This window comes from Brachycentrus maculatus, unplaced genomic scaffold (genome assembly GCF_059751285.1).
Source record: "Brachycentrus maculatus isolate JH-2025_06_01 unplaced genomic scaffold, ASM5975128v1 h1tg000028l, whole genome shotgun sequence".
NCBI classification, from domain to species: domain Eukaryota; kingdom Metazoa; phylum Arthropoda; class Insecta; order Trichoptera; family Brachycentridae; genus Brachycentrus; species Brachycentrus maculatus.
Genome location: NW_028280782.1, coordinates 640,001 through 651,273, shown reverse-complemented (window position 1 = coordinate 651,273; position 11,273 = coordinate 640,001). Strand labels below are relative to the sequence as shown.

The window sequence follows — 11,273 nt, the reverse complement described above, 5'->3', positions numbered from 1 at the left end:
CAATAAATGTTTTTTTCAGTCTGCGTGTTTTTTAAAATGTTTTCCTACGAATGTTTTTCTTGAGAATCTTTCGAGGTTTTTCGGGGTTTGGTTTTCAGGGTTCCAACTGTTTTTAAAGATATCAATTTGAATTTTCCGATCTAATTAATTTAATTAATTCTGTACTTTAAACCGATACATATCACAATACGTTAATTATTCTATTTTATACAATTTTGATACATGTTTAAAAAATATATTAGAATTTTTAATTCTCTTGAATGTAGACAGGTCAGGAGTCGGAATAATCGACGGGTGTGTATGAGGAAATCCATGAATGCGGAAGATTGGAAGGACTGATTGGTGTAGCGTTCTATTCTTTCTGCATACCTTTGTAGGGCAACGATGTGATATTTAGGTTTAAAAATTGACATGAAACAACGAAAAATGAAAAATAAACTTATTTTAGTTTAATTTGTTTATTTTGTTGATATTTTACAGGAACAAATATAAAATTTGAGTTAAAAGTTTTTTCGTATTACAGATAGCTTAAAATTATTAATAATAATGATTCTGAATGCCATATTCACATCTCAACATAGATGAAGAAAAGCATGGAAATCCGATCTCGAAGAAGTCTTGAAATGATCGCTTTTTACGCGTGTAACATTCACCATTCTACCCATGAATGACAACCACATGGCTCAAATGTTTGGAAATCATTTATATAATATAAATTCACACGTCTTTTTATATGTGTGGTCTTTCAAGAACCTTCCAGAATTATTTTACATAATAATAACTCTTTATTAATTAAAAAAAATTATATGTTTATTTTATTATATGTACAATAGATTCGTAACAACTAGAGAAAAATCTTAAAATTAATTATTACACTCTCCATATCATTCACTCTAATACCACTTAAAAACACTACTTTATTACTACTGTTTCAGAATAACCATTCCATCATCACCATGTCAAATGTAGCTTGGTTGACTTCGTTTAATAAACTTTTTAAAGTGGTATTACACGAAGTGAAGAATGAATGATTAGGATAGTATTAAAAATGCTTTAAATACTATATATAAAATATTCTAATATCACACTGGCGAACTAAACATCTTTGCCTTTCTCCTGTTTATCATCTGAGGTTTTACTATCTTTGATGGGATAATTTTGACTATCATCCAAATCAGATTGATACTGATCTCTATAATTGCTCTTTGCTCGACCTAATCCAATCACTTTCACAGGAGCAGGACTACTGTTATCCTTGATGACTTCTCTCGATTCGAGGGGCTGTCTTGTTCTAGAACGCCTTACAGGTGTTCTACTAGTGCTAACATCATTTGTCGTTTTGTCCTTTGCATTTTCGTTTTTTGGTTCATTCTCTAATTTCGATACTCTGTCCAAATCATCGGTGATGACTTGTCCCGATTCGATAGGCTGTCTTGTTCTTGAACGTCTAATAGGTGTTCTGCTAGTCCTAAATTCATTTGCAGTTTCATCTTTTGGATTTTCACCTTTTGGTCCATTCTCTAATTTCGATACTCCGTCCAAATCATCGGTGATGACTTCTCTCGATTCGATAGGCTGTCTGGTTCTAGAACGTCTAATAGGTGTTCTGCTAGTTCTTACTTCATTTGCAGTTTTGTCCTTTGGATTTCCATCTTTTGGACCATTGTCTAATCTCGATACTCTATCCAAATCATCGGTGATGACTTCTCTCGATGCGAGGGGCTGTCTGGTCCTTGAACGCCTAACAGGATTGGGTGTTCTACTAGTGCTAACTTCATTTGTCGTTTTGCCTTTTGCATTTTCATCTTTTGGTCCATTCTCTGATCTCGATATTCTGTCCAAATCATTGGTAATGACTTCTCTTGATTCGAGGGGCTGTCTTGTTCTTGATCGCCTGACTGAATTGGGCGTTGTGATATAACTAACTTCATTTGTCGTTTTATCCTTTGCATTTTCGTTTTTTAGTCCATTCTCTGATCTCGATATTCTGTCCAAATCATTGGTTATTATTTCGTCTTTGATCGGAGAGATGCTGGGATGTTCCTTCACGGGTGGAGGTAATGCAACATGCTGAAAAAATATAAATTAATTAATAATTTCAAATGAACTTTACACGATATGTTGAAAAAAACACAGTATTTTGGGTGTGTACAAATTTGGTTTTGTCCACTAAAAAGTTAATTTTACATTGATGTCTCAACATAGATGAAGAAGAAAAATTAACTCGATTTAAACAAAGATGGTTGATGAAACAAAGTGTCAAATGCAGATGAAATTTTAGTAGCTTAATAGTCAATCATGGGTAGAATAGGAAATGTCACACGTGTATGAAGTGATCACTCAAACCAACCAACAGGTAGGTAGGTCCTGAAAATATTCAGGTATCAATTTTCTTCTTCATCTTTGTTTAGATGAATAGACCAATTTTTGAGTTCATTAGTTTATTTAAAGACACATTATTTTATTAATAATAACACGACTAGTTTCGAGAACTGTCGATGTTCTCATCAACAGATGAAAAGTACAGACGGTTTGTTTTTTCGCCTGTTGACGAGACCATTGAATTTTGAAAGTAGTCGTGTTTACATTAATTAACTCAAAAAGTGGTTTTATACGAGTGTTTTATTTTTATATTTTAATTGTCATGTTATTCCACAAAGTTGATGCCAAATCAATTAATTTTTTAATTAATTAATTAAATCTTGTAATTTTTTTAAAATTCAAAATGTATGTCAATTAAAACCATTATATTCCTGTTTTTTTTAAAGTTGTATTAAAGTATAAATAAGTAGAATCAAACATGAACAGAATTCATGTTTGATTCAATGTACTTAAAAATTATTTTTTTTTGAGATTAAATTTTTTTAAATTTTTTTTTATAGGGTTAATTTTTTTATCATCATTTTCATGTCTTTTTTTTATTAATTTACATTAATGTGCTATTATGGAAGTCATGACCGATAAAGCGATTTATTCAATCTAGTGTACTTTTTTATAGTGTTACTCATATTCATATATATTTAATGATATCTTTCGGTAAACTTGGAAAAGCCAAATATATTAAAAAGTTAGTTGAAACATTCAAACGGTTTGATTATTCGCTGGAGCTGATTTAGACAGGATTCGAACCATAATAAAACAGGTATTCAGATTTCAATCTTCACAAATAAAATAGTAAATTTCGTTAAAAATACAATATTTCACAAAATTTTGAGTGAGTACCAGATCTGCAAACTGTACAATTTATCAAAGATATTTCCGATTGATAGCTGAAGAAATATATCGGAGTCTACCTGGGCTTACAACCTGTTATAGGCAAGCTAGTTCACACATCGCTCACTCCTTTCCAGAACGTCATAAATCAAAAATCGTAAATTTTCAGCTGTGCATGGTTTTGGAATGTCCAGAAAATGTACATCCTATATTTTAAACTTACGTACATACCATATTTTAAACTTTATATTTACCCACTACAGAACCCGGGCAGAAAGTGTTGATTTTGCATTTTGAATAAAAGGTATTGTTTAATATTTTTTTATAAATAAAGTAAATATTTTTCAAATGGAGAAAAAACCTTCAGGTTTTACTTAAAAAGATCTTTTGCACTACTGTGTAAAAGTAGTGTACAAGTTTTGCACTAAAAGTTCAATAAATGGCTTGATTTTTTTTTAAATACATTGTTTTATATTTTTAAACTTTAAAAACGTTCTACTGAAAAATCAAGTTTTTTGATTTATGATGTTCTTGAAAGGAGTGAGCGACATTTTGTTTGTTCACGTAGAAGTTATTTTAATATTTTTGATATTTCAACAAAGACAATGAAGAGTGTGGATATTCTTTTATCAAATGTAACGAAAGTTATATTTGATTTAAAATGTGGTCCTTACCCGAGGATGGAATCCGAATTCATCAGCAGTGTAGGACATTGTGAAAGGTGTTCCATCAGGAGCAGTGTAGTTATACGATCCTTGAATTACCTGAAAGAAATTTGAAAGAAGTTTATTGTAATTTCATTTAATATTCGTTATTTGGTTAAATCTTCCACAACGCTGCGAATATCTTTGCGACTTGTACGAGGATATGGGCTGATCCACTCACATTTTTATTAACCAACTAGTTTCGGCAACAACCGCCCTCTTCAGGGTTTATTTATTACTAATAATAAATAAACCCTGAAGAGGGCAACAGGTTGTTGCCGAAACTAGTTGTTTAATAATAATAATGTGAGTGGATCAGAACAAAAAGTATTTTTTATTTCTCGAAATAATATATCAATATGATCCACAAAGTGAATGCTTTCAATATTCAAAACAGGATTATTTGTTATTTGTGGCTGCAAATCAATCCACAAGATTCAGACCACAGAAAAAACGTATCCTTTATCATCAGTTCTTCAGTTCTGATGATGGAATAGTGCGAAACGACATCTCGACCCGATTTGCTACTGGCGCTTGGCGAAATAACCATAAAAAATAAATCTAAGCGGCCTTGAAAATCTATGAATCCTTAACTCTTTGAACAAACGTTGACAAATGCACGGATGACCTCGCTAAATATCACAATTAAATATTGATAAAAAAACTCATTATTATTCATATGATTATTACTAAACTATTCAAATTATACCTAGTTAAAAATAATCACTTTAAACAAAAAAAAACACAATAGAACCTACCTAATTCATCACTTTTGGGACTAAGGGGTATGCTCAAAAAGCAAATAAGGTTAGATTTTTGTAAAGTACAGAAAAATACGGATTTAAAGTAAAATATAAAATTTATGAACTCAAAAAAATTCTGTATAATATTCACTCTTCTTCATTCCCTTCAAACCCTCATCCGTAACCGATGGTACATAGGGCACTGCATCATATAAACACAGTGTTATCTTTATTATTAACACATAAAGGAAAGATCAGCCCTCCACTTCAGACACAAGTCCAGGGTAGTATAGAATAAATATTACAGTGAAAAAATCACTTTTATTTATTTGACCCCCCTCCTGGGAATCCAAATCCAGGACTTCCGGCACGGTAGCCCAACGTGCCGACCATTAAAATATAATTAATAAAATATAAATAACAATAATTTTGGATACAGGGTCATTTTCGTAAAATATCCATAATACTACCTCAATGGCGCTTCACTGTGATAGAATTGGTAAGAAGGAGATATTGGTGTTGAAATTTCAGTACTGATTTCAGTAACGTGACATCCTGAAGATTTATACTTTAATAGTATCTTAATCACTGCTGAATTAAGTTTTTTTACTCTAACAGTATTAAAACAATTATTAGAATGTTTAAAAATAATACTTACGAAAACTTTTTGGTCATTAATTTCTTTGAGTGTTCCTTTCTGGTATGCCGATATTCCTGTTGGTGTCTTATAGCTGAAAATGTAAAAATATGTTACGTCACGGTGTTCATAACTCGGTGAATCAACTATTCATTGATTTGGCATTAACATTGTAGAAGAACGTGATGATTTAAAGATAAAAAAATGCTTGTTATTCGACATTTCAGTTTATTAATTAAACACGATTAGTTTCGATAAATACCGATGTTCTCGAAACAAGTCGTGTTTACATTAATAAACTCTAAATCGTTCTTAATCAAATGTTTAATTTTTATAAAATTTGAGACCATTTTTCCCGAATTAATTAACATTTTTCAATCTCTTAGCATGTGAATTAATTTGCCAAGGATGTTACATTTAAATGAAGGATTCTGCTACATAAAAAGCTCATTTAAATCACCCATGTGCTGCAGAGAACACACACTTGAAAAAGTTCCAAAAAAATGAGGAATTTGGTTTTCAATCATGGGTAGAATGGTAAATGTTAGACGCGTAAAAAGTAATTTAGCAGAGACACTTTTTATTTTGGATATATGCAAGATCCTAACCAGATTATTTAATATACTGGGAGACAGTGGCGTGCACAAGATTTATAATCAGGGTATGCTATAGGATTGAGAAAGAATAAGGCATAGTAGGCACTGCTTTTCTGCCTATATGGAATGCACGACTCTGCTGGGAGACGCCTTAAAACATGCTTTACAATGTTTATGGCTATGACAGGTCATAAGCTTAAACTTCCAGATTCTTCTTCATCAATGATGAGATGTAAAAAACTAAAAATAAATATGTTTTTGACAAAATAAAGCTTTCACTCACTTGTAGGAAAATGCTGGCGGGAAGTTGTCATCAAAGAGCCAATCTTCACTGTATGGGTTCCTGACGTATTTTATGCTTCCTCTATACTGCTGTTTGCGTGGAGCAGCCGTTTCTCCCAAGTTTGCCTCGAATTCCTTATCTTCTCTCGGGCTCGGTGTAGAAAAATATTTGACCTTACTTCTTGGCCTAGGAGTACCGAAGGCATCTTGAGATTGTGTGGTCAGTGAGTTATCGTTGTATATTTTATTCGTGAGTGAATCAGTGATGAATGGAGATATTGTTTCAAATCTGGTCGGTCTGTACTTTCGGACACCACGAGTTGAGTCGTTGATTCCATCATTCCTGATATCGTCACCATTGCTTTTAAAGTCTTGTTGGCCACTTGGTCTATTATATCTGTCTAATAGGACATCTTTGTTTTTACTGTTATCAGAATTTCCTAGATTGATTTCTTTAAGCGATTGGTATCCGTCATTAGATTTTAAGATGTTTATATTTTCTCTGGTATTGTCTGAGTTAGGTCGGATTCTTTGGCGGTTACCTCTACCCCTGATCGAATAATTATTGTTATAATTTTGGGTAGAGCTCGTCGGTGTAGTTGAATCTGAGAAAGAATCTAAGAAACGTGAATTTGTCTGATCATTCTTTTGAGACAACTGTTGTTGATTATTTGCAAAGTATTTTCCATCTGTAGTACTATCTTGTACATACTGTCTGATAAGTCCTTCTTTGTTCTCATTATTTGAAACTTGTGGATTATTTGAAACTTGTGGATCTAAGTAACGTAAATTTGTTTGATCATTCTTTTGAGACAACTGTTGTTGATCATTTGCAAAGTATTTTCCATCTGTAGTACTGTCTTGTACATACTGTCTGATAAGTCCTTCTTTGTTTTCATTATTTGAAACTTGTGGATTATACAAATCTTTTTGGTTGTTAAAACCGTTTTGAGACGATTTATTTTCTGTTGATGAATAAAATCCACTATCTTGACCAGTTCCCGGGGCAGTTGGTTGTATTCTTACAAAGTTTGTCGGTTCTTTAGTATCGGGTATAGTTTTATTAATAAATTCGTTTTGGGAAAGAAGATGATTTTTAGCGGCACGGCTTAAATAGTTTGCTTCTTGTAATTCAAAATTTTCTTCATTTGGGGGAGTTATTTTAATTTTTATTATTTTTCTAACTGGTCCTGAGCGCTGTGTTGGACCAAAAGAGGTCTTTGGTTCATCACTTAAAGTTATTTGTGACACAATTTTAGGTTTAATTTGTTCTGTATTTTGTCTAAAGCTATTTGAATCACGATAAGTAGAACTAAATTTAGCGTTGGTGTTATCCAAAGCTAGTGTAGAATGTTGATCATTATTATTTGTTGATATTTTTGCACCATTACTCGCATTTGAATCAAGTGTAACTGACCTATCACTGTCAGTATCTGGATTAACAGTATTAAATTTAGAGCTTCCACGAACTTTACTATTATTTTCAGCAATGTTTTTATTCTCTGCCGTTGCTAATGCACTAGCGTTTCTTATATCACCCGTTTTTGGAATATCCAAAACTATTGATCTGCTCACACCAGGGATATTATGATTGTTGTTTTCTGAAGATATGTCGTCATTTTTTTCATTGCTGTTTTTGTTATCTCTTTCAGAAAACCTTGAATTATCTTTTAATGTCGATATACTTGGAAAACTTTCTGTGTTATTAGTTTTGGCACTTAATTCTTTCGATTGTGCAACATCAAAACTGGAATCGTTTGCATATTTATTGAATTTATTCACTTTTTTCGTTTCGAAATCGTCATATTTTTTACTATTGATTCCTTCTGAATTTTGGTTGGTTTTTATAGCTGTGTGTGATTTATCATTTTCACCTGCAAATTGCGATGGTTTTGTGCTAGAAAATTTACTTGCATCTGCAGTATTTGAATTGAAAACGTATTTACTATCGAAAGTCGAATTTTGTTTTTGATTTGAATATTTGTCAATTGGTGGTTGAGTCGAGGTTTGATGATTGCCATTGAAATTGTCGCTTCCTGTACCTGTTTGACCGTTGCCATCTTTGGTTACGTCATCAAGCTCTGATAGCTTCTTGAAAACATTCAATGCAACCAATTCACGCTGAAGACTGGTATCAAATTTATCATTCGTTTTTAAGACGTTTTGGCTGCTTCCTGCACTATTTTTATTATCATTTGATATTGTACTTACAGTTGGTAAATAGAAATACTTGCTTGTGGTAACATCTTGCTCCGTTTTATCAGAAGCACCCTCTCCATTTTTGGTATTCACAGTTGTTTGTTTTAAGCCCGCGTTATCACCTTTGATTGCAGTATTACCGAAGCCATGAACCGGTTGGTGTTCATGACCTCTATAGTAACCACTTTCATTATTATCGGTATTCACACGTTTGCTGGACGCATCGTAAGAGCTCAGAGCCGGATCCGCTGTTGTATTAAAAACTTGCGAGTTATGACTTTCCCTCCGACCTTGACTCTCGGCCCGAGAATCGTGACCCGTGAGCGTGGAGCCAGACACACTTTCAGTTTGAAGATTTCCGTTATCTAGGACCTTGCCTTTTCTTCTAGAACTTAATCGGTCTTCTGGTTCACCCAAACCATTTTGATTTGAGACACCACTTAAAATCGGTTTGACTTGATTAAAATTATTTGTATTTTTATTGTCAAAGTTTAAACCTACTGTCGTTGCAATATTTAACGATGTTGTCTTTGATAGTTCATTGTAGGACTCAGTACTCGAAAGAGTTTTTTCGGGAAAAATCCTTTTAGTCTTTTTGACTGTGTAATCCTTATAACTTTCCGTAGCTGGAGATATTGGTTTAGACAAAATTGAATCGAAAGTATTGTTTAAGAATTTGTCAACGTGCTCCTTGGTTTCTTTTTCAATTTGATTGATTTTTTTATTTGTGTCTTCGTGAATATGATTGATAATATGAACAGTATTGGTGGAGTTAGATTTTGGCGGATTGAGGTTTACTTTGAAGTCTGAATCTTTGTTAAGTTCCTTTAAGATTGATATAGAGGATATTAGAGCATTACTTACTTCTTTCTCTCCAAGTTGGAATGGGTAAGCATTATTTTGAACCTGTGTGCTCTCGTGCGACGACGCTTTTGCTGATTTTATTTCCGGAGCTTTCAAAGCTTCTGTGCTTTCACTGGATGCGATTCCGACAGCATCGCTTACGCCTTTATTTGAACTTGAGCCTAATGTATTTGAGTTTTCATTTTGCGTTCCGCTAAGAGGGCTTGGAGCACCCAGAGCCGAGCTTAACAACATCAACCATACCTGAAAAATCAACAAATAAACTAAATAATACATCAAAATACAATATACATAACCATCATTGATAATTGATGCAAACAATATTAGAATTTAAAACAAAAACATGTGTTGAGATATTTTTGAAAGGTGTGTTGCGATTGTTTGGGCATATAAATTGAATGTGTGTTAAAAAACGGTAAAAAAAATTATGAAGTGAATGTCATTGGAAATATGCATAAGCAAAGGAATTGACCAAGGAAAATATGTCATGATCAAGCATGTCAATACTTGGAAGTGGTAGTAAGGTCAAAAGTAGGAATATTTGGCGGGTGCCTGAATGATGAATGATGAAGATGCATGAATGTAGAAGAGGTAGTCCGAATGTACAAATGTAAAAATGTACTCGAAATGCGATCTCTTAAGATGGAGACTGACCGGAGCATTTCGTCGTAACATGACGTCGTAACATCGCTCGCGGCGAGCATCACCGAGCATCCGAAACTATGGATGGAGCGCTCGACTCGCTGTACTGACTGCCTGAATGCTCGCATCGTAACATGTTACGTTACGACGAAATGCTCCAGTCAGTCTTCACCCTTAAGCAACTTGCAGTAAAACGATATTCGGAAGGTGAAATAAGGAAAGAATTTAAGGCTATGATAAGCATCCTAGATAAACATAAGAAAATTGTGGTGAGATGGTTTGGATATGTGGAACGAATTAGCAAGAAACGAACAGTAAAACAAATTAATAAGGTGAATATAGTTCAAAATGGAAGCAGAAAAATACCGTAGAAAACTTGGCGTGATCAAATTCGTTCATTCAAAAACATGGGCGTGGTAAGGCCAAGAGTCTGAATAATAGGCATACACGTACGTATGAGGAGATGCATGGATATGGAAGAGTCTAGGATTGTTTGCAAAGAAAGATTGGTGAGGCATTCTATTCTCTCTGCCTACCCCTGCGAGGAAGCGGCGTGATGGTCAGATTTTTTTTATATTCACAGGAAGACAAAAACAATGGTTTCGCTCATAATAAATCGATATCTTAATTAAATGTAAGTGTATTTGCTGTATGACCTATCACGTTCACAAGTAAACAGTGCTTAATATTCGTTTAACGAGACGCTTTAACGAGCATAAAATACTGACACTTCGGGAAGAATTTCAATGTCATTTTTAACAAAATAATCAATTATGTATAACGTTAGACACCGTTGTTTGTGTAGTAAAGTAACATGGTGGTATGTAACTTATGTACAGGGTGGCGCTAAATTAATAACCACATCGGAAGATGTTATAATTTCTGCAAATGGCGTCGTACGTCAATCATATTTGACGTTAATAAACTAGACAGCGGCAGTATACAAATAATTTATAGTTGTGCAAAATTAATCATCTAATTTAATTTTAAAATAACTTTGTTCCAAAAATTAAAAAAAAAGTTGTTAGTAATGGCAATATTTAGAACATGAATGTTTTTTCTCCATTTGAAAAGTATTAAGTATAATTAAAAAAATAATTAAACAATACCTTTTCTTCAAAATGCAAAACAACACTTTCTACCCTGTAGCGGGTAAATATTAAGTTAAAATATGCCGCTTTTGCTGGGATATAGTACATTTTCTGGACATTCCGAAAACATGCACAACTGAAAATGGAAGGAGTGAGTGAAATGTCAATTATAATTGACGTTTCACTTCATTTCTAAAAATTATAACATCTTCCGATAGGTGACTAATTTATTGCCACCCTGTATATTTAACTAGTGGACGCACAGAGAATTATAATTAACTTCATAGATGACAAATTAGATT

The 11,273-nt window shown here is 33.1% G+C and overlaps 1 protein-coding gene across 1 annotated transcript in view; it reads right to left on the bottom strand.

Moving 5' to 3' along the window:
* Window positions 1–448: 448 nt before the first annotated feature.
* LOC148312958 (uncharacterized) overlaps window positions 449–11,273 on the bottom strand; it is a 12,654-nt gene continuing 1,829 nt past the window's right edge. Inside the window, exons 2-5 of the mRNA XM_088270778.1 lie at window positions 6,177–9,481; window positions 5,319–5,391; window positions 3,888–3,977; window positions 449–2,070 (exon numbers count right to left, since the gene is read on the bottom strand). Of these exons, the coding sequence (XP_088126904.1) occupies window positions 1,096–2,070; window positions 3,888–3,977; window positions 5,319–5,391; window positions 6,177–9,481 (4,443 nt within the window). The 3' untranslated portion in view covers window positions 449–1,095. The remainder of the gene's footprint in view (window positions 2,071–3,887; window positions 3,978–5,318; window positions 5,392–6,176; window positions 9,482–11,273) is intronic.